The sequence below is a fragment of the Meles meles genome, chromosome 19 (genome assembly GCF_922984935.1).
Source record: "Meles meles chromosome 19, mMelMel3.1 paternal haplotype, whole genome shotgun sequence".
Taxonomy (NCBI): Eukaryota; Metazoa; Chordata; class Mammalia; order Carnivora; family Mustelidae; genus Meles; species Meles meles.
The window spans coordinates 13631736-13654263 of NC_060084.1; the positions used below are offsets into that span (position 1 = coordinate 13631736).

General features: G+C 41.7%; 1 protein-coding gene across 1 annotated transcript in view; it reads right to left on the minus strand.

Annotated features, from left to right (window-relative positions):
- PHLPP2 (PH domain and leucine rich repeat protein phosphatase 2) overlaps positions 1-22528 on the minus strand; it is an 84273-nt gene continuing 61745 nt past the window's right edge. Inside the window, exons 11-19 of the mRNA XM_045988492.1 lie at positions 21271-21366; positions 19328-19483; positions 15869-16069; positions 11997-12159; positions 11651-11781; positions 10900-11010; positions 9884-10078; positions 8001-8232; positions 1-5214 (exon numbers count right to left, since the gene is read on the minus strand). Of these exons, the coding sequence (XP_045844448.1) occupies positions 4060-5214; positions 8001-8232; positions 9884-10078; positions 10900-11010; positions 11651-11781; positions 11997-12159; positions 15869-16069; positions 19328-19483; positions 21271-21366 (2440 nt within the window). The 3' untranslated portion in view covers positions 1-4059. The remainder of the gene's footprint in view (positions 5215-8000; positions 8233-9883; positions 10079-10899; positions 11011-11650; positions 11782-11996; positions 12160-15868; positions 16070-19327; positions 19484-21270; positions 21367-22528) is intronic.

Genomic DNA, 22528 nt, shown 5'->3' on the forward strand with positions numbered 1-22528 from the left:
TTTCTTAACATAAAAAAAAATCTTTATTGCAGTTTCAGCTTAAGAGGTGGGCGAAAATATTTATCCTTGCCTTAACTCATTGCTCCATAGTGTCATGGAATGTGGTTTCATTTGTTATCTTCCTCTAAAAAAGCAAAAAATAAATAAATAAATGGGGGGGGAGGCAAGAAAAATCCTAAAGATGCTTTTGGTTAAGAAACTAATTCTATATACAAGTTAGAGAAAATTACAGTTTCATGCCAAAATAAAGTATTTCTAAAATAACGGGTATTCCATTTTAAAACAAAGCCATGAAAAAGATATTCCATTTTATTTTATTTATTATTACTGTTATTGTTATTTTTTACAAACAATAGATTTGCTGCAACATGCTCTGGCTCATATTATTGAATTAAAAAATTTAACACATTTCAAAAATATCAAAAATACACTATAATGAGTCTTAGGACTACAATACAACAATGATTGCACAAAACCATAAGATATGGACTCACTGTCTGGATGACATCCACTGGCAACAGTGAGAGAAAACCCTAGAGCATCTGGGAGAAGTGCGTGAAATTCAGAATACAAGGAGCTTCTGTGTGACTGAATGATCACCAAATGAAGGAAATAGCAGGATTTACTGTAGCTGCTTTTCTCAATCTAGGAAGTGCTTACCCAACTACGGGGCAAAAGTCACTAACTGGAGAGAAAGATGAACTCGCCTCCGTGACTGGGGGAGTCTGAAAAGGCCCCGCCCGGAGGGAAGTAAAAAGTGATGCGACACAGTTCTCTAGTGATGCTGCAGGCATCACTGAATGGCTTGGAGACTAATTCTTTAATAATTGGTACATTTATCGGTAACAGCCAAATGCTCCCTTATGGAGGTCTCTTCATTAATAATTATTGAGTAGATAGAGAAGGTGAGCCTGTGGCTTCCAAGTACCTGCTTTTGCTGAAGGTCTACGTGGGAAGAAGAGCAACATTTGAGATTCAGTAGATATGCCTAAACGGCTCCGTCTCCCGGAAAATAGCACTCGCTACAAACAACTGTAATAGCACCCAGTGATTACCAAGCTCTTGTGTTGGCTCTTCCGTACACCAAGGAATGAATTCATCAGCTTATTGCACACATACACTCTACAGTAGTATAATGACGCCCTCACTTGCATGAGGAGTGCCGATTCAATGACTCTACGGTAGACTTGTAATGACATAGTGGCGTTCACATGTTCAAAAAATGAATTTCCAACCCATTAGGACAAAAATAAGAATACCATGGCTGCCAAGACTCATGTATTTTTCTTTCTTCCATGGGACTCCTGAACTGCTCCCAGAAGCAGGAGTGATACCCTTTCACAAATCCTCTTACAGTTCTCTATTAAATGGGAGGTACACACAGAGACCTGAGAATCACCCAGAGGCTAGAATCTCTGGGCTAGAGATCAATGGTACTCTGCCCACCTGGAGAAAACATCCTCTGGGTAAAGTCCTGGGCAGTAGATTACATTCACCTGGAGACAGATTCCTGGATTTCACCATGTGACAACCTAATCAGATCACACGACAATAAATGACCTCATAGGTCAAGAGTTCTGTAATCTATTTTTGGTAACGGACTATGGCCTTCTTACCCTCTATTTTAATACAGAGCAATTATAGAGGGAAATGAATGAAAGGAAGTCACAGAAAAGAGTAGTTTGGTACTAATGATATGAAAGCCTGTATGAAAGGTTTTCAGTGCAACCTAGTGTTTCCTGAAAATAAATCTACCATGTAAAAAGAACATATGGAATTTTAGAGTTCTTCTGATGAAAAAGTAAACACATTTACTTTTGGTAAAGTCATTTCAGAACTGCGTTTCATGGTGGTTCCAATAAGTTGGGTGGGAAACAAAGACAAGAAAAGGGTTCACAGAGATAAAGAACTATTTTTAAGAAGCTATACTATGAAAGTGGTATATTCCCAAAGTAACTTTCTTCTGCAGACAGACAGCATCAGTGTTTTGTAACTCAAAGATTCTGCTGTCCGGGTAGCAAGACATTTCACATCACCCATCACTATTATTTTGGGCTTTTCTTCATTTTCGTTTCTCCTTCATTCCACCCCCCCACAATTTCCCCATATAAAAATAGGGCAGCAACACACAATTTGTTCACCCTTTTCTAACAGCATCTAAATTTTGCATGAATCATTATTTTCCCTACTTCAAATTAAGACCTGAGTTCTGAAACTTTTAGTAGCTGACCAGTAGTTTGATACAGAGAAGTCAAGTTTTTCTGACAATATGGGGACTAAAACTCAAGATTCTTGAGGGGTTGATTTTCAGAAAGCCACTGGAGTGGTATGGAACCCCCCAAGAGTGAACCCCACTCTCTCTCACTCTCTCTCTCTCTCTCTCACACACACACACACACACACACACACACACGGATGTGGGGCCTCTGAGAAGATGAGGATACATAACCATTTGTGGACAGGTCATCTGGTTTTCTACTATTGCTTTAACAAAAACTTCAAAAACTCCCTCAAAGATATAAATAGATGGACAGCCAGATCTATATATATCTCAACCCTATCTTTAACATTTTGTTTCTCATAAAGCAAATTCATGGTTCCGCACTATTTTCTTTTTAATTGTTAAAGTATTCTAAAAATTCAAAGCACATTCCCCATCAGGTGAAATCAAGCAATGTCAAAATTTTATAGGAATAAGTAGGAATTAGTTTCCTAAGTAAGTCTTCTAATGGAAAAGGCAACAGAACAGAAATATGGAAGGAACTGTATTTTGCTAGGGTTTTGTGGAATGTGCAAAAATACAGTAAACCAGGTTTTCTGTAAGCTTAGGATTTTCTCAATTAAGTCCTCCTTCCTCTTCCTATTAATTGAGCCTAGTACTCCGAAACCATGTGAGGTGGATAAGCAGTTTTCAGAAGCATACGCTGTTCAACATTAAAGATGTGGACTCATTTCTGACACTTTAGGAAACGATTCCTCTGCTCTAGAGTAAGATAAGGAACATGTCTAACCCACGAGCTCAGTCCCTCCGTCTGCTCTCATTCCGCCTCGGTCTGTACAGAGTCACCTGCTACACTCAAGGTTACCTGGATGCAAGCAGCATCAGCCTTGGCCCTACAGGTGAGGAGGCTGGCTGCCAACTCCATCACACATTGTGGGAAGAGGCCAGTCCCCAAATATTTCTCTTGTGATCTGCTGGGCAATTCCTGGCAGGTATCACATGTGTCAAGGAGTTAAATCTCTTTTTCTGACTGACGGGGAAGCAGCCTTCATTCTCTTTCCTTTCCCATCTTCATCCCCTAAGATCCTACTCCTCCAAGTTTCCCAAGAGCTTTCCCAGCCTGCCCTCCAACAGTTCGAAGATTGCCCAGGGCCCTTCCTAGTACCCTCACAGAATGCTCCAACACTGATGATCATTCTGTCTACAGACAAAGGTGCCGGGCTGCCTCTAAGAAGATTGGCTCGAGTGCAGATTCAAAAATAAAAAGTTCACAGTCAATGAAAAGTGCTCTCATTACATTACATACATAAATTATCAGTTTGATTGGTTCTACATTTCAAATAAACATCATTTCGAAAGGCTGTATTCTCGTAGAGAAGAATGAAAAGCCATGTGACTAGTCACATCACATCCCATCAGTTAGGCTGAGATATAAGGTGATTTCTCTGTCACAGAGATCCATCAGCAGCAATTAGTAAAGAGAATCAATCTTCAGTTATTTCCTCCACAGAAAAAGTCCCTTTCCTGCCCAGGCAGGCAAATTCTCAAATTATCCTAGGAGAGAAAGGGTTAATGGCAGGTGGTAGGACTGATAGAGAACCACATCGGCTTTCTTCCCAGTAACTCTGGGAATTCCAATGCAGGTTAAATGTGAAACTTAACACTGATGGTGTTTATTAGCTTATCCCGGAGCAAGACCCTGATAGCTCTCACCACGTTTGGCTCCAAGTTCTACCCCCTCAGCTACGGTTTAGGAAAGCAAAGGCACTGTGCCTCTGGTAGGATCCCTACCCCGACACTGCACAGCCTTGCCTAATGCTCCGGTTTGCGGGGGAGGGTTACAGGGCCGTGTCAAACTCCTCCGGGAGCTCGGTCCGATCCTCTTCATGGGGCTCAGGCTCGGGCCTGCTTTCCTGGTGTTGCTTCATTTGCTCTTTGACTTCTTCCTCCAGGTCACGAGGTACAACAAACTGATCCTCCGGCTCCAGCTGAGTCGGGGCAGCGAAGTAGCCAGTCTTCTTCTTGGGTGCTTCTGTGGCCACTTCAATGAGGTTCAGGCTCTCTTCTAGGGGCACGATAGAGCCATTCGAGAGTTTCTTTCCATAGAGACAGGAAGTGGAGGGGGACTTCTGTAACTCCATCCTGTCCTTGCTCCCTGGCAGAAGTATGCCACTATTCACACTGTTCTGTCTTCGGATCCCAAAAAACGATCCTCTAGCATGTTCCTCTGGACACGGGGTAGGAGAATTCTCTCTAAGAGTGGGAGAGCTCTCGAGATCCCTTCCCCTACAGCAGTGGATATCGACTTCTACTTCCACTTTGCTGCCATTTGTTATGACACCTTCGACAGGCTGGTCGTCATCACTGTCCAGGCCATTGTCAGACTGGTTACTTGAGAAAGTCGCACAAGAAGGCTGGCGCTGAAAGAGTGCGGAGGAGGGTGCTGGATGGAGGCTGCAGCGCCTCTCCGGCCGCGGAAGCAAGCCAGCATCCAGCCCGACAGTGTTGTGTTCGTCCGAAGCGGTGGACCCCACCTCACTGCTCACCTCTGAGGTGGACATCTCGCTGCCGAACTCAGAGGCAATGCCACTGCTGGAGGAGGGAGTGGTTGGCTTCAGGGGGTCCTTGAGGACCGTGGTTGAAGCAAATCCCACAGGACCTGGGAGAGTGAGCCCATTCATTTCACACGTGCACCCTTCCTCTCCAATGTTCAAATAAACCACCATCGCCCCCACATTGTCCTGACAACCATAACTCTGGGCTAACGTGCACAGCTTCTTGGCAGCTGCTAATGGGTCCTGCACGTGGCGTACTGCGTCGACAGCTTCTGTATATGACAGGTGTTCCCACAATGCTTTGTTCCCCAGAATCAGCAACTCATCTTGAATGGTAAGTGGAGTGGCAGATATGTGGGGTTTAGGGAGGATCCAAGGGTAGAGGTATGTACAGCCCAGCATCCGGGTACAGCAGGTTACCCCGTTCACTTTGTTGTCCTAGGAGACAAGCAGAATGCAAAATTCTGAGTAACAAGCAACAATGACACACAATTTCTTATCTTTCTAGATCACAATGCCTAGTGCTCTACAGTAAAAGAGAACAGACAGGGCTTTTCCTCAGATCTCTATAATTTAAGTGGACTTACAAAAATCAATGTACAGAATTCTTAAAGGACAAAATATCATGTGGTTATTATACCAAATAGTTCATTGGACTGGAGTTAGAACCAATTAAAATTAAGTGGCTAAAAGTTTAACACCTCCATCTCAAAAGATACTGCCTCTCACAGAAGTACAGGCCTCAGCATGTCCTTAAACAGAGAAACATCTGTTAGAAAAACAATAAGCAGGGCTGGTATTAACCCTCCATCACCAGTATCCTCACAGAGGTGGGTCACTAAAAATGATTTCACATTAAAGGCACAGCTGGGACAGAAAAGATTCAGTTAGATATTAAATGGCTAAGAGAATCTTTGTAGTGCAAGCATTAAATGACCTCTAAAGCTATTTAGCCTAGAAAAGTCAAGTCTGAATTCCATAGCATAATTTACCTCATCTGTAAGGCCTGTGCCCGGAATGAATAGCAGATCAAGTCACAACGGATATAATTCTAAACTTAGAGGAAAAAGAATAATCCTCTTTTGCAGGTTGGGAATGCTTGTCTGCCAAATACTTTGTATTGATTTCTTTTTAAGATAAAATCAAACAAAACCTCTAAAAAGTCATCAACGTATTTGTTTCAGAGCTGTGGTCATTCTCTGGGTAAAAATCTTGGCTGTCTCATTTACCAGAATCTGTCATAAACTCTAAATTTTATTTTCCTCATCTGTAAAATGGAAATAAAAGCACTTCTTTCATGGGGATTATTGTGAAAAGTAAATAAAACAAGAGTCAAGTGCTTAGCAAACAATAAACGCTTGTGGTTAAACTGACACTTTAAGAATAATTCCTGCCTGGGGTGCCTGGGTGGCTCAGTGGGTTAAAGCCTCTGCTTTAGGCTCAGGTCGTGGTCCCAGGGTCCTGGGATCAAGCCCTGCGTAGGGCTCTCTGCTTAGCAGGGAGCCTGTTTCCCCCCCTCTCTCTGCCTGCCTCTCTGCCTACTTGTGACCTCTGTCTGTCAAATAAATAAAATCTTCAAAAAAAAAAAAAAAAAAAAAAAAGAATAATTCCTGCCTGCCTCTGGCACCCCAAGAAAAACCAAAACATTATCTAAATCCTGGAAAAAGAGATTATTCAAATATTCAAACACAAAGTTATCTTTTATCTTTCCTTTGTTTTGACTAAATGACCTTCAAGACTAATGCCTTGGTCTACCAGAATCTCCTTAATATCAACCCACACTGTAATGGCCCTTTTTATGGTTTATGGCCCTTTTTATGGTTTTTATGGAATCTCCTCTGGGTAATCCTTACACCGAATTCTGACAGAACAGACAGCCCAGAAATGGACCCACACAAATATGGTCCGTTGATCGCTGCCGAAGGAGCAAAGGCACTTCAATGGAGAAAGGACTTTCTGGTCAATGAAAACTGCAGCAACAGCTGGGTATCCACATGCAAAAAGCAGAAAGGACTCTAGACACTGAGCTTACATCTGTCACAGAAATTAATTAAAACCAGATCCACCTAGATTAAAACATGAAACTTCTAGAAGATAACACAGAAGAAAATCTAGGTGACCTTGAGTTTGGCAATGAATTTGTAAACACCAAAAGCATGAACCCATGAAAGAAAAAAAAGGTAAGTAGGACTTCATTCAAACTAAAAACTTCTTGGGATGTGCCTGGCTGGCTCAGTCAGTAGAGCATTTGACTCTTGATCTTAGGGTCATGAGTTCAAGCTCCACATTGGGTGTGGAGCCTACTTAAGAAAAAAAATTTTACAAAAATTAAAAAAAATTCGTACTAAAACTTCTGCTTTGCAAACAACACCATTAAAAGAGTGAAAAGAGGAGCGCCTGGGTGGCCCAGTGGGTTAAAGCCTCTGCCTTCTGCTCAGGTCATAATCCCAGGGTTCTGCTCAGTGGGGAGCCTGCTTCCTCCTCTCTCTCTGCCTGCTGCTCTGCCTACTTGTGATCTCTGCCTGTGTCAAGTAAATTAAAAAAAAAAAAAAGTGAAAAGACAGACACAGACTGGGAGAAAGTATGTGCAAAACACATGTTGATAAGGACTTGTACCCAAAATACACAAAGAACTCTTACAACTCAACAACAAAGAAACAATTAAAAATGCGCAAAGCATCTAAGCAGAATTCCGCTTTTGCAGTAAACAGTGTTCACATGCAATTACTAAAGTCTCTTTGAAAGCAAAAATGTGATGCTAATTACTAGAAAAGGAGACAACCTATAAAATAGTAGAGATACTGATGCTTCATTATTAAAATGCAAAGCCAAACCACCAGAGCATACTAAGCCAGACATAATATAAACAGTAAAAATATCTTAAGACTTTGCACTTCAGAACAGTGATGTCAAACTGCAGAATTTTTTCTTCTATTTGGAATAACAAATCAGAGGAGTTGGAAATTAACCAAGGGAGACATCTGCATTCAGTTTACGTACTAGCTATCAGCTGAAGGATCACAAATTAGGATTTTTCATTTCTAATTTGCCTTTTCTTTTTGTTACTCATTAACTATTCATTAGATTGTCTTCTAGTACGATTATCTGGATTGGATACAATTTACCAGCCTTGATGGGAAGAAAATGGACCTTCACTGCCTGTATGCAGAACAGCGTTCAGTAGATTTGGGAAGCAGAAGCAACTGGTAGAGAGTGAGATTCACCTCTGTTATGATGGCTTTCTGGTCCTTCACCCTTTGAGCCTCCTCCGGGTCCTGCTCCAGGCTGAAGACTTTCGAGAGGGGCACTGGCTTCCCACTGCGGCACAGGACCGCTTGGCACGTGCCAACGTTGGCTACAGTCAGGCTGAAACTACTTGTTGGGTCAGCAGTGTCGGGGCGGATGTAACAAAGGAGAGCAGAGGAGCCCAGCTTCTGGCCAGCCATTCCCAATTTCCTATTTAGGGAAAAAAAAAAAAAAATGAAAGAAAGAAAATGAAGCTGTCCAAGTAAGAAGCAGTCCTTTGTGTCCACGTGTTCCTCGTTTCTCTGCCACGTGACTAAGAGCCAGCTGCCGGGTATTCACCTGAAGGCAGACTCTTAACTACAGGTCATGCCTTCCACGTGCAGCTGACTGAGAAAAGAGATTTTACAAACAGGCTGAGGGTAGGGGAGCCAGTGAAGCTACATCTTCGTCTACAGCTTCTGCTTGTGTCTGATCATAGACTGTTTTTTCATTTGGTCATTTTCAACTTCGCACATCAGAAGTCACCTGGCAGGCTCATGAGAACAGATGGCTGGGCTCCCTCCCCAGAGTTTCTGATGCAGTGGGTAAGGGGCTGGCCCAGTGATCTCCTGTTCTAACAAGTTCCTAGTGATGCTGAGGGTGCTGCTCCTAGTACAGCACTTTGAGAACCACTCACTTAGGCTGTGAGGTTCACCAAAGAAGGACCACACTCTCCCTCCTCTATGTCCCATACACATGGCATCCATCCCCTCGCACCTGGCACACAATGCTAAGCACAGAGCAGATACTTTGAGAAAGATCCGGTTGCAAATTCCAGCTCTGCCACTGGCTCACTGCAGATCCATAGCAAGATAGTTCTCTGAGAAATTTTTCTGAGAAAATACCCATTTCTTTGGCTTGTTTGGAAAACTAAAGATATGGTATGAGAAAGACAGACTGGTCTTCTGCCTGGCTCTTGGCGGTGCTTCATAAACCGTGTTCTCTTTCCCAAACTCTTTCTTTTGCCAAGTTCCTAGCTCAAGTCCATTACTGAAAAATAGACTCCTTTCCCAACATCTTTGCTTTGTGTTATAATGAGAGGTAATACCAGCTTGGGCTCCAGGCTATTCCATCTCAACCTGGATGGTACAAGGTTATTACCTCTCATTTGTGCGTGGCCTTCCCACAGCCCACCTGATGTACAAGAGGCTATATTAGCTACTAAGGGATTTTCAATAGTTTGGTTATATACTTTTTGCCGTTAAGTGGCTGGTTAACTGGTAAATCCCCAATAAGAAGTATTCTAAACACAAATCTGGTCAGTGCTTATTAACTTTTTGTAGGTCACTTAGTCTGTGAAGAATCTTACAAAAGCTTACACGCCACCCAAATGTACAAATGCACTTATACACAATCAACCTTCTACACACGATTTCTGGGTTTTCCCGATCCTCAGCAGCCTCTGGGTTCAACAGGGAAAACAAATGGCTCCCCAGGCTCTTCAAAGGACCAATGTCCCCGGGCTCCTGGGTGGCTCAGTCAGAAAAGCATCAGCCTTCAGGTCAGGTTGTGAACTCAGGGTCCTGGGACGGAACCCCACATTGTGTGTGGCTCCACACTCAGCAGGGAATCTGCTTCTTCAACTCCCTCTGCCCCTCCCCATGCTCGTACTCTTTCTCTCAAATAAAAATCTTAAAATAAATAAATAAAGGACCGAAGGCCCCACATTTCTCCATGCTGGTCCAGAGAACAGTCGTAGCAGAAGGATCAAGGTGAGACCTTGATCCTGTACCTATAAATTTAGACCCTGACCTTCTGGCTTAGTGAGATTTACGTTCCAAAAGTAGAACCGAGTTAGGGATTATTCAACCCACCTGCTTACCTGTGAGATACCAAGAAGGTGTTAGCCATGAACACCGTGTCATTTGTTGACTGCTGTACTTCTTCCCAAAGCACGTCCGCCATGGTGCACTGGAGCAGGCGAGGGAGCTCCTCGTTCCGGTCCCCGTCAAACATGCCGTACGCAGCGCCCACCCCCTCTGCAAAGTTATCCACAGCCAGGGCAGAGACACACAGCCTATAACAAAAACAGGAGAAAAACAAACATCAAAGCAAGTTATGGTAAAAGGATTCTTCTCCAGGTAGCCTTCTTTGAAAAGTATGAACTGCAGGTGCAAAGAACAGTAGTAAATTCTAATCTGCACGTGAAAAAAATATGTGGTAATTAGTAGCACCTGAAAGAGCTGATGTCATAAGAAACAGGGGAATTTAGCCACACAGACGGGCAGTACATACTTGCTTTGCAGTGCTGCCAAAGGCTGGGAAGAGTCAATTTTTTCTTTTAATAGTGATTAAGGACTATTATGGTCAACATCCTTCAGCCAGAGACCCCCCCAGAAGCACAACTACGGCAGAGCAAACTAGGCTTACTACGCCTCCCAGCAAGGGACAATGCCCACCACGGGACAATGCCCACCACGGAACTCTGGGGTGAGCGCTAAGGGCATGCTGGAAAAAAGCCACTAGAGGGTTTGGGCTTTCGTTGGGTCATTTTGGGAAAGGTCTGATGAAGTGAACCAAGATTAGGTGCTGTCAGAAAGTGGAGTCGTTCTACGGCTGGGTATCTCAGTAAATCTGATCTATACGGAAAGAAGATTAGCTTGAGGAGAAAGTAGCAGTCACCATTTTAGCCGTGAGAGGGGATGTTTGGTATTTTGTGGACTGTGCGTTCATCTTGGTTTTGTCTCCCTGAACCATGCTCTCAGAGGGATCTTCTCTCACGCTGGCATTCTGTGATGTGTTTCTGTCCCACAGGAATCAACCGTGGCCCAGTTTTGAGCCGCAGATCAGATGTCAGGGGCTGCCTTTTTAATTTTTCTCCATGGCCAAGATACTCACTTATTTCTCTGCCCTGCCATCTCAGCTAGTCCATGGCTCCAGAAGGTTGATGTAAGTGTAGCATCGGTGGTTGGCAAAGGTTTCTGGTCAATTTTCAAGGTGGTGATATGGCTGTGGAAAGTGCACGAAGGGAAGATGAGACCATATAGGCTTCTGTTTTTCACAAAAACTATCCCCAAAGAACTGAATGTGTTTTTATAAAATCATTTTATAAAATCATTTGCTGAACCAAGACTCATCTCCAGAGAGAATGAGGAAAGTAGTGTGCTGACCCACGGGCTAAGGAGGAGGAGAAAGAAAAAGGGTTGGAGGAAGATATAGGGGCCAAATATTGTGGCAATTGGTACTATTCATTTCAATGAAAAACCAAGCACATCCAAAGATTTCCAAGTCTTAGCCAACTGTCTACTTAAATATTCTGATACAATGAAGGCTTGGTACAGCGAGTGAGGCTGCATCATCTCTTAGATGATGTAATGCAGTATAATCCAAGCCACCTAAAATGTCTATGTACAGATATTCAGTGTGTGGTGAGCAGTACTCATGACGCTGAGTTCCGATATAAATTGGCTGTCTACTGGATAGAATATCTATCCATAACTGAATTAAGTAAAAGAACAGAGAGGCTCTATGGCCTAATTCATTCTATTTCCATTAACGAATCACAATCCCTACAGACCTCTACAGGAGATCACCGGCATGGCTGACAGAATTAAAAGCACGTGTGGATTCAATTTCAGATTTTTCCTACCTAAATGTGTCCAGTGTCTTGTGTTCCAGAACCAGATTCGTATTTCCAGTCAGGTCAAGGTCTTGTAAAGTAGCCGGCAGAGCCTCGGGAATCAGGATTTCTGTCAAGTCATTGCAACTTAGGTCTACAAACTGAGAGGAAAATGGGGAAATCAAAAGAAAATACATCACAGACAGTGAATTGTTAGATCCCTAAAAGTCCCCTGCCATATCCTCAAAGGAAATAATTTCTTCCCAGGAATCGATTAAATTTGTTGTGCTCCCAAACTGCCACTTTCTTCTCCTCTACAAGAAGAGCGTGACCTGCCGTTTCCCTAGCAGGACACCGCTCCGTCACAGAAAAGTACCTGGATCTGAGGCAACTGCAGTATCTCTGGGAAAATACTGATGTTGTTGGAGTGCGCCACAAGGGTGTGAAGCCTTTTGCAGTTGGCTATGGTCGTGGGAATGGTTTTAAGCTTGTTGCCACTTAGGTTCAGTTCCTCCAACTGCTCCAATTTATTTAGTTTGCTGAAAAAGAAACAACCACATAGCACACTGCACTCACAAGGGGCAGCCACCATGCCAGTGTGACAGCGGCAGCCTGGGCCGCTGCCAGAAGGCTGCTCAGAGTGAAACAGCCAGATGCCAGCAAAGGAAACAGCTCCCCAAGGTGACTGCTCCCTAAATCTCAGCCTCATCTGCCTCTCACTGGGTTCCAAGGCTGGAAGCTTCCAACTTGCTTCTCTTACAGTTCTTGGATCTCGTGGGTATGAACATCTTTCTGTTATCTGACTTACGGGGAAGAGGCTGAATCCGCGATGCCCTGTGGTAAGTGGATTACCATGGGACTAGCTTGGCCATTGCTAACTAGCTGCAAAATACCGCACAATCTAATGTCAGCGGGCATCGACATCCTCAGCTATAAAATGAACAAGTTGTACTAAATCATCGCTAAGGGGCAGCAGCTCTTTCTGCCCACAGGTCCTGTCCCCGTGATTTAATAAACCACCATTTTGCACCAAAAAAAAAAAAAAAAAAAAAAAAAATCATCGCTAAGATTCCTTTCAGGGCTAAGTCTCTACAGCTACCTGTGAGTCACATAATCCACCTTCAGTAGACACCTCAGGAGGGCTCGCTCTGCACGCAGCGACGTGCCAGGGACTATGATGTGAGGGATTCACACGGTTCTGCGGGCCTAAGCAAAGCTTTTACACAGCAAGTAAATTATCTTCAGACAGCCTAACATCTTTACCTAGATTATTACAAACTGCTCTGTTTATAATTTATTAATTAAAAAATTATAAAAATAAAGTCCTATAACGTGAAGAGGAAGTTTAGAAAATAAATAAAACAATAATACCACCAATCTGAAATTACTGTTTCTGCTAAATGAGATGCATATGCAGAATTTTCATTTGCATATTTGTTTTACATAAAATTTATCTCCTGCCCTTTCCATGTATCATAAGTAATTTCTATTGCTAGAAAATTCATAGATACTTTCGAATAAGTTCAGGAGATTCAAATTGTTTTCTTTCCTACTATATTAGTAATGCATACTCATTGAAAAAAAAACTGAAAAGTAGAGATAAACAGAAAAAAATCTTTTAATCCTACTACCAGAGATAATCTCTCGTAACAGTCTGGTGGAGGGTATTCTTTCTTGTCTTTTTTAATGCAGTAAACTCTATTTTTCAAAGTAAAAAATGTTACATATGTTTAATAATTTGCCTTTTTTTAACTTAACAATTTAACATTTTAAAATTAACAAATTAACATTTTAAAAATGTTCTCCTGTCCAAATCTCATGCTTTTCTTTTATACTTCTCCCTGCTTAGCTCTAATTTGTAAATAAAAATGTAACGTTCCTATTTCAGCCAGCCTCTTACTGAGCACCTAGAGCTACACTAGATTCTGAAAAAGTAGTCCAAAAGAAACAGAAGATTTGGACTACGCCTGTGTAATTAAACACTGCTCAGGAGATGACTTGTCAGTGGGTTTATGATTCAGTGTGGAACATTTTCTTTAATATACTGCCCCTAAATTCCATTTAGTTTTATTATCTGTATTCAGAGTACTCTAATTTTGTGTAATCTCCTATTACTTTTTATCTTCTAACCTATTTTCATAATCTTTGAGGTATTTTAAGTTCTGTATCAGTCTGCTTTTAATGCGTCCAATAAGAATGTCATCAGATTAGGAGGAATTCATCAGCTTCAGAGCATTCCATCTGCTATCTCCCAAAAGCTTCAAAAACCGGTATGACTTGTCAATGGTCTGTTTCCACTTTACAGGAACGTATCTGAGGCCAGTGATAGGATTTCAAGAGACCTCTCACATGCTGAAATTAAGATTCTGCCTTCATTTTTTTTGTTGTTGTTTTTAAGATTTTACTTATTTGAGAGAGAGAAAGAGAGAGAAAACCAGACTTTCTGCTCAGGGATGTGAGGCTTGATCCTAGGACCCCAAGATCATGACCTGAGCTAAAGGAAGATGCTCAACCAACTTAGCCACCCAGGTGCCCCAAGATTTTGCCTTCACATAAAAATTGTTCAAATTCTTTTAGGAAGCCATCAAGTTCATCCTGCTTGTCTTTTATAAGCTCCAAATAACTCATTTCATAAACATTCACAAAAACTATGATCTCTATGAGTTTTTCTAAGTTTATCACATTTCTCTCTCTCTCTCTTTTTTTTTTAATATTTTATTTATTTGACAGAGAAATCACAACTAGGCAGAGAGGCAGGCAGAGAGAGAGGAGGGAGCAGGCTCCCCGCGGAGCAGAGAGCCCGATATGGGGCTCTATCCCAGGAGCCTGGGATCATGACCTGAGCAGAAGGCAGAGGCTTTAACCCACTGAGCCACCCAGGCGCCCCTTCTCTCTCTTTTTTTAAAAAGGATTTTATTTATTTTATTTGACAGAGACACAGTGAGAGAGGGAACACAAGCAGGGGGAGTGGGAGAGGGAGATGCTCCCTGCTTGGCAGGGAACCCAGTGTGGGGCTCAATCCCAGGACCCTGGGATCATTACCCGAGCCGAAGGCAGACCATTAACGATTGGGCCACCCAGGCACCCCAAGTTTATCACATTTCTAAGAAAAATCTATAAAATAAAATTAGAATATCAAAATAAATAGTTTTGTTTTCAAATTATACCAAGCATAATTTCAAATTACAGCAAACATAATTTTATATGATACATAAAATTCCATTCAAATTATATCAAACATCATTTCCCTATAGGCTTCATTTTTGAAAACATCATTTTTGGGGTGCCTGGGTTGAGCCTCTGCCTTTGGCCTGGGTCATGATCCCGGGGTCCTGGGATCGAGCCCCACGTCAGGCTTTCTGCTCAGTGGGGAGCCTGCTTCCCCCTCTCTTTCTGCCTGCCTCTCTGCCTACTTGTGATCTCTCTGTCAAATAAATAAATAAACTCTTTAAAAAAAAGAAAACATCATTTTTTTAATGACTACTTCCATGGTATAGGTTCTTCTGGCATCAAATTTTCCAAAATCTTTTAATCAAATATATTTTGGAAAATGTTGATTTCTCCACTGATACTGTTTAAAACTTTAACAGTATTAAATAGCTCTGTTATGTTTTCTTGTGGGTAGAGTCTGGCTAACTACTATTCATCTCTTCCTCCTGGAGGGCAACCCCATCCCCAGGTACCATCCAGTGCAGCAAGCTACCTGTGTGTATTCTTGACATCCCGCATTTGTTACACTGTACTGCAACTGCCCATTACTTGTCCGTATCCCCAACCTGACGGTAAGTTACGTAATGACGACAGAGACTGTTACCTAACCACTGTTTCCCCAGTACTTATGCAGAACTTGACATAAAGTAGACATTTTAGATATAATATACATATAATATATTATATATATAAAGAATAAATTAATGGACAACAATATATTATAAAACAGAGCTGACAAGGGAAAAGAAAACATTGTTTTCAGAATGTATTTCTTAGGACTGCACTTTTATAGGTTGAAAATTCTGAGATCATTATTAAGTACTTAGAACAAAGAATTAAAGGCATTTTATCTACAACTTCTCTGGTTACTGATATTTAACAACTGGATACAGATTTTCTCATTCAACTAGTGGAACCACAGCACCAGCAGGTTGCTCAACACAAAGCAAGAGCACCCAGTAAGATAACTCTAAGGTAGACTGGCAAATGCAGATTTCACCCTAAATGTCTAAAATGACCAGCGGGTGATTTGCTCACCTTGCAGGAAAGGTCTGTAGCTGGTTGTTGGCAAGATGCAGGATTCGCAGGTGCGGGTGGCCCACCAGAACAGGCACACACTGGTCTGTCAGGAGGTTGTTGGTCAGATAGAGCAGCTGCAGAGCACTCAGACTCTCCTCTCCAGCGCCAGCGGATGGCAAAGATTCCAGACTGTTTGCAGATGCATTCAAGTATCTGAGACTGACACAACACACAGAAATCACCACTTCCTTTATGGCTATTTGTTACCACCATCCCATCTCATTATGGGACACTGCCATTTCATGCTCCCAAACTTGTGACACAAGTCAATTCCTCCAGGGTTTTTTCCTAATTTTTTTTTATCCACCCAACCAAAGTTCCTTTTATTCAACTCATGCAAGCCAAGCAGAGAGCAAAGAATTTAGGTTTGTTTGTGTTCCCAGGCTTCTGCAGTGGCCTGATTCTAACCTAGTTTCATCTTTTACTGTCTGTTGTCCACAGAAAAGGTGTTGTTGAATCTCATGTTTACAAATTTATCAATGGTGAAGACACCCTTCAGGGAAGTTTTGGTCTGATTTTAATAGGATCATATTTATTTAGACAATTCCCTGACAGTCCCCTAATGATGGGCATATAGGCTGTTGGCACCTATTTGCAATTATAGACATCATAATGAGCAATTTTGTGTCCTTATCTAATTATTCCTTTAGGCTATATTCCCAGAGGCAGAATTTATAGGGTCAAAAGATACATTCACCTTTAAAATATGGGGAATATATGCATTGTCAAACTGTACTCCCGAAAAGCTTTATCAAGTTATACCTTCCACAAGAAGGATATAAGAAAGTCAGTTTGCTCAATCCTTTGTCAATACTGAGTATCATAATTCATTTTAATCTCCACCAATCTAAGAAGTAACATATGGTATGATTTTTAAAATTTCCCTAGCATGGTGTTTGGTATATACAGAACATGCTCAATAAAAGACAGCTATTATTATTAACCTTGTTGCATGTTAAGTCTTCTTCATATTATGTGATTCACATCCCTAATTAGCTTTTTTTTTTTTTTCCTAATTAGCTTTTTAGCTGTTGAGGGTACTGTTAATATGTGTATGTCTTTATATGTCCCAAAAGTGCTCTGTGCAGAGTTAGTATTAAATTAATATCATTGACAGTTTGCTATAGCTACTAAGTAGCTTCCTTATTACAGATTCTAAGTTTGTAAACTAATTTTATTCAGACTGTCATTACAACTAAATGCAACAGATAGGAAAAAAAAAGAAGAACTAAATGCAGTGGGGCACCCAGCTGGCTCAGGCTGTGGTGTGTGCGATTCTTGATCCTGGGGCTGTGGGTTCAAGACCCATGTTAGGTGTAGAGATTGCTTAACAATAGAAACTTGAACAACAACAACAGGAACAACAAAGAGGGCACCTGGGTGGCTCAGTCAGCTAAGCATCTGACTCTTGATATTGGGGTTGTGGGTTTAATCCCCACATTGGGTACAGAAATTCTTTAATAATAAAATCTTAAAAAAAAAAAAAAAGAGGGTGACTCAAGTCAGTTAAGCATCCAACTCTTGATTTTAGCTCAAGTCATGATCTCAGGGTTGTGAGATCAAGCCCTGTGATGGGTTCCGTGCTAGGCACAGAGCCTGCTCAAGATTCTCCCTCTAGGGGTGACTGGGTGGCTCAGTGGGTTAAGCCTCTGCCTTCAGCTCAGGGCATGATCCTCAGGGTCCTGGGATCGAGCCCCCCATAGGGCTCTCTGTTCAGCAGGGAGCCTGCTTCCCTCTCTCTCTCTCTGACTGCCTCTCTACCTACTTGTGATCTCTCTTTAAAAAAAAAAAAAAAAAAAAAAAAGATTCTCCCTCTACCCTTTCTCCTCTTGCTAAAAAAGAAAAGACTGGGCGCCTGGCTGGCTCAGTGGGTTAAAGGCTCTGCCTTCAGCTCAAGTCACAATCTCAGGGTCCTGGGATCGAGCCCCACATTGGGGGTCTCTGCTCGGTGGGGAGCCTGCTTCCCCACCCCACTCCACCGCCTGCCTCTCTACCTACTTGTGATCTCTCTCTATGTATCAAATAAATAAACAAAATCTTTAAAAAAAAAAAAGCTAAGGGGCGCCTGGGTGGCTCAGTGGTTTAAGCCTCTGCCTTCGGCTCAGGTCATGATCTCAGGGTCCTGGGATCGAGCCCCGCATCAGGCTCTCTGCTCAATGGGGAGCCTGTTTCTCCCTCTCTCTCTGCCTGCCTCTCTGCCTACTTGTGACCTCTCTCTCTGTCAAATACATAAATAAAATATTAAAAAAAAAAAAAAACAAACAAAAAAAAGCTAAATGCAGTGTTGTGCATTACTAACAAATATTTATTAATTAACAAGTTAAATGTTACTGCAGTAAAATCCCATATAAGCTTTCTAAAAAGAAAAGTTCCCTCAAATATTTTATAGAATTTCCAAAGATTTTTTTTTTGAGGAAAATCCAAACAAGTATATTATACATTTAGAAATATATAAGCTGCCAAAGAGTAAGCCAGACTTTTGTGAGCTAAACGCTTTTCATATGTATCCTATAGCCTTATGTTAAATTACTAATGCTCATCTCTGTTTTCTCCATCTCTAAACTGAAGACAGTAAGACTATAATAGCAGAAGACTATAATTAAAATGAGTTTTCACTTAATGGTAACATATGCATAAGATAAACCTGATTACAGGAAGTAATAGGAAGACACACTATCTATTTGTTAATTTACAATGAAAACACAAAAAACACCTTTTGGAACAAAGTTACCTTTAAAAGCACAGTTTTCACAGCAGGTAGTAAAAAAGCACTGCACATTAAGAATATAACTTGATGATAGCTTGGTAAAGCAAGAAGCAAAAACTAAATTAACTTTACTGGTAGGTCCCTTTCTCCCATATGCAAAAGCTGAAAATTGCCCAAGAAAGCTTTATCAGAATGCTATAATTTTTCTTTAAGAGGTCATAAATGTATTCATTTTCGGAGATGAAAGCCTGTTTGAAATTTGCCAAGCTGCCTGAAATTGTCTGCAACACTAAAACTTCTTCCCCATTTGATGGTTATTTCAACTCTTTTTTAAAAGATTTTATTTATTTATTTGACAGAGAAAGATCACAAGCAGGCAGAGAGGCAGGCAGAGAGAGAGGAGGAAGCAGGCTCCCTGCCGAGCAGAGAGCCGGATATGGGACTCGATCCCAGGACCCTGGGATCATGACCTGAGCCGAAGGCAGTGGCTTAACCCACTGAGCCACCCAGGCGCCCCGGTTATTTCAACTCTTGAGTTAAAGACTATATGCCATGTTTCATTTCCTATAAATTACTCATATAAGTCAATCCCCACCTATAGCTGGACCACACGGCAAACACTGTAAATAGAATTCCGAAGGTCATGCCAATGACAAGTCAATACTGTTTGTATTGATGACTCTCTTTTCAATAAACGCTGTAGCACTTACTTTAAGGCCTTGGAGAAGAGTGTATCTGGCAGCCTGGTGAGCAGGTTATGCTGAATATCCAGCGCCTCCAGAGGGATGTGCTCCGCCAGCACCGGGAGGCTCTGCACCTGGTTGTGCCCCACCATTAGCTTTCTGAGACTCAAGCTACTAAGGATTCTAAGGGAAACAGTACAAAGAAACAAATGAAAACCTTCCTTAAATCACATTTTCTGAGTATGCTCTTGGCCATCTCCCTGAAATCAGTAAACTAAGAAAAGCCTATTCTAGATAGTCTCCTCACTGGCAAGCACCTGAGCCAAAAGGGCGGCCACGACCATATGCTTACCTACCACTCACCAGGAAGTCATTATAAGGTCATTTTGGAAAAAGGTGACTTAATGAAAGCAAACAACACAGATCTAAACAAACAAACTAAAGCAATTTCTAGAATAAATTGATTTATATTTTAAGTCTAGACAACACCAAAATTCAGTGAGTTTATTAATACACAGTTTTCTTGAACAACATGGATTTGAATTGCATAGGTCCATTTATGTGCAGATTTTTTTTTAATAAAGGCAACAGATTACTGTAAATGTATTATCTATTCCTTATGATTTTCTTTAATGAGGTTTTCTTTTCTCTAGCTTACTTTAAGAATAGAGTATAAAATACATATAACATACAAAACACGACTGTTTATGTGATCAGTAAGGCGTCCGGTCAATAGTAGGCTCTGATTGGAGGTGGGGGGAGTCAAAAGTTACATGTGGATTTTCAACTATGTAGGGGCCAGGACCCATAACCTCCACACTGTTCAAGGGTCAACTGTAACCGAATGTAATAAATAAAAACATTTATTATAACAAAAACTACTACTTATTTAGAGTTTAAAATGTGCCAAGCCAATTTAACTATTAAGTTCAGAAGGGTTAAGGAACTTTGATTTCCCAAAGATCTCACACTGAATGTGGGAAATCGTATCGTTGGGACTAGAACTGAGGTCTGATTCCGAAGGCTGTGTTCACACCTACTATGCAGCAAGCCTCTAGTTTAAAGATTCCACTAGGTACAACTACACATTTTACACCTCAGTGCTTCTGAATATTCCATTCCCTCACCCCTAGTACCTCCTTCTCTCCCCCTCCACATACAGAAATCTTACCATCTTGTAAAAAGGTCGTCCTGAATATGCAAATCTCTCATGAAGCATTCTCTAACCACTGGAAGTTGTGAATTTCTAAAACATTTGATTCATACAGCGTAATGATGAAGAGTGAGGGCTTCAGATTAAGAACGACTACACTCAAAATGTCAGCTCCCATCATTTCCTAGTCAAGTGTGACCTTGGGCAAGTTACCTAACCGCTGCAGGCCCTCATTCTCTCATTTGTAAGATGAGAATAAGAGTGTCTATCTAATAACGTGGTTAAAGGATTAATAAGATAATAAAATTGAGATTCTTAGAATATTACTCAGTTCCTAATAACTTATCCAATACAAATGATCTATTATCATAATCAAGTCCCTGATCTATGGCAATAACTCTTGTTACATTTTATCACAGTTATCTGTGCACAAGTCATCCCAACTATCCACTTACCAGTTCCATGCAGGCCAACACTGTGCATTAGCCATTACTGTATTCCTTACCACACTTCACACTGTTCTGCACTCAGCAAGTACTCAATATTTAACAACAACAACAAAAAAGAATGAAAATCCTTTGAAAGCCAAGGGGCACCTACGTGGCTCAGTCGATTAAGTGTCTGACTTTGGCTCTGGTCGTGATCCCAGGGTCCTGGGATGGAGTCCCAAGTCGGGCACACTGCTTGGGGAATCTGCTTCTCCTTCTGCCCCTCCCCTTCTGTCTCTCTCTCAAATAAATAAATAAAATCTTAAAAAAAAAAAAAAAGGCAACCCAAACCTAGGAAAATAATTACAAATACATACAAACACACGTACCTCATGGGAACCTCTGTCAGAAGATTATAGCTCACATCTAATATTTCCATCTTCTTTGCTTCACAGGCCCAGTCAGGGACACACTCTAGCAGGTTTCTACAGAAAATAATTAAAAGGCATCGCTGAAGATGACAAGTGGAACTCATTTCACTAGTCTAATGTATCTGTTAACCGGCCTGTGAGCACCTTGAGGGCAGAAGCACTCTCCCCAAAGCATCCCTAGCACACCTGGAATATGGAAGGCGCTCAATGAATGCTGTTGATAGCAAGAGAGAGACAAATACATGAACATGTATTATATTCCATCAATTATGCTACCTGCTCAAAGAAGACACCGAGGCTCCGAGCACCAAGGGAAGCACAGAGTAGAGAGATGGGTGAAGGTAAGACAATGAAGTCAGTGGCATTCTAAACAAACTTTCAAAGATGAGTAGGATTTGCACAGGTAATAAATGACTGGAAGAGAAGAGAAGGAAAATCGTAGAGAAAATGAACCAAGTGAATACAGGTGAGGAAGCAGAGACAGAAGGTAAGTGGTGGCAGAAGCTTCAAGTCATTTACAACGTGAGTCCAGGCCACCCAGCAGATAGTTAGCACAAGGAATTCTATGTTCAGATGATACTCAGCTTCGCACAGACTCAAAGAATCTACTGATGGACAGATCACATCATGAGGCAGAAAGAAGCAGATATTGCTACAAGAGCCAAGTGAAGGGAGCACTTTGTCCAACATGGATCAGGGCCAGCTCCCCCAAGACACATGACATCTGGGTTAGAATCTGAAGAATGCTGTACACTCACCCAAGATGACAAAGACATACTAAGCAAGAGGTGACAACATGAGGTAGAGCAGCAAGAAGAAAAGCAAGGGCCTGGTGTATGTGAGGAATACTAAGCAGTGTGGTGAGGCCAGAGCAGCAAATGTGGAGCCAAGGGGGAGGAAACAAGCTGGAGAGATGTAAATCATGTCTAGAAGATTGTGACTTTATCCTGCAGGGACAGGAGGATCACTGAAGGGTCTGTAAGCCGCAGGAAGACACAGTCAGTGTTGTACCTTCAATAGCTCACCCTGTGGATACTCAAGAGGTCTGGCTGAGATGGTTTTTTTTAGTAAAAGGAAGCTGCTACAGATTTCCAGACAAGACATGGTATGGACCTAAGTGGGTGGTAAGACAAAAGGAAAGGAGGGGAGGGATTCCAGAAATATCTAGGATGCAAAAATCAAACAACTGGGAGATGAATTAGACATGGGAGTAGAG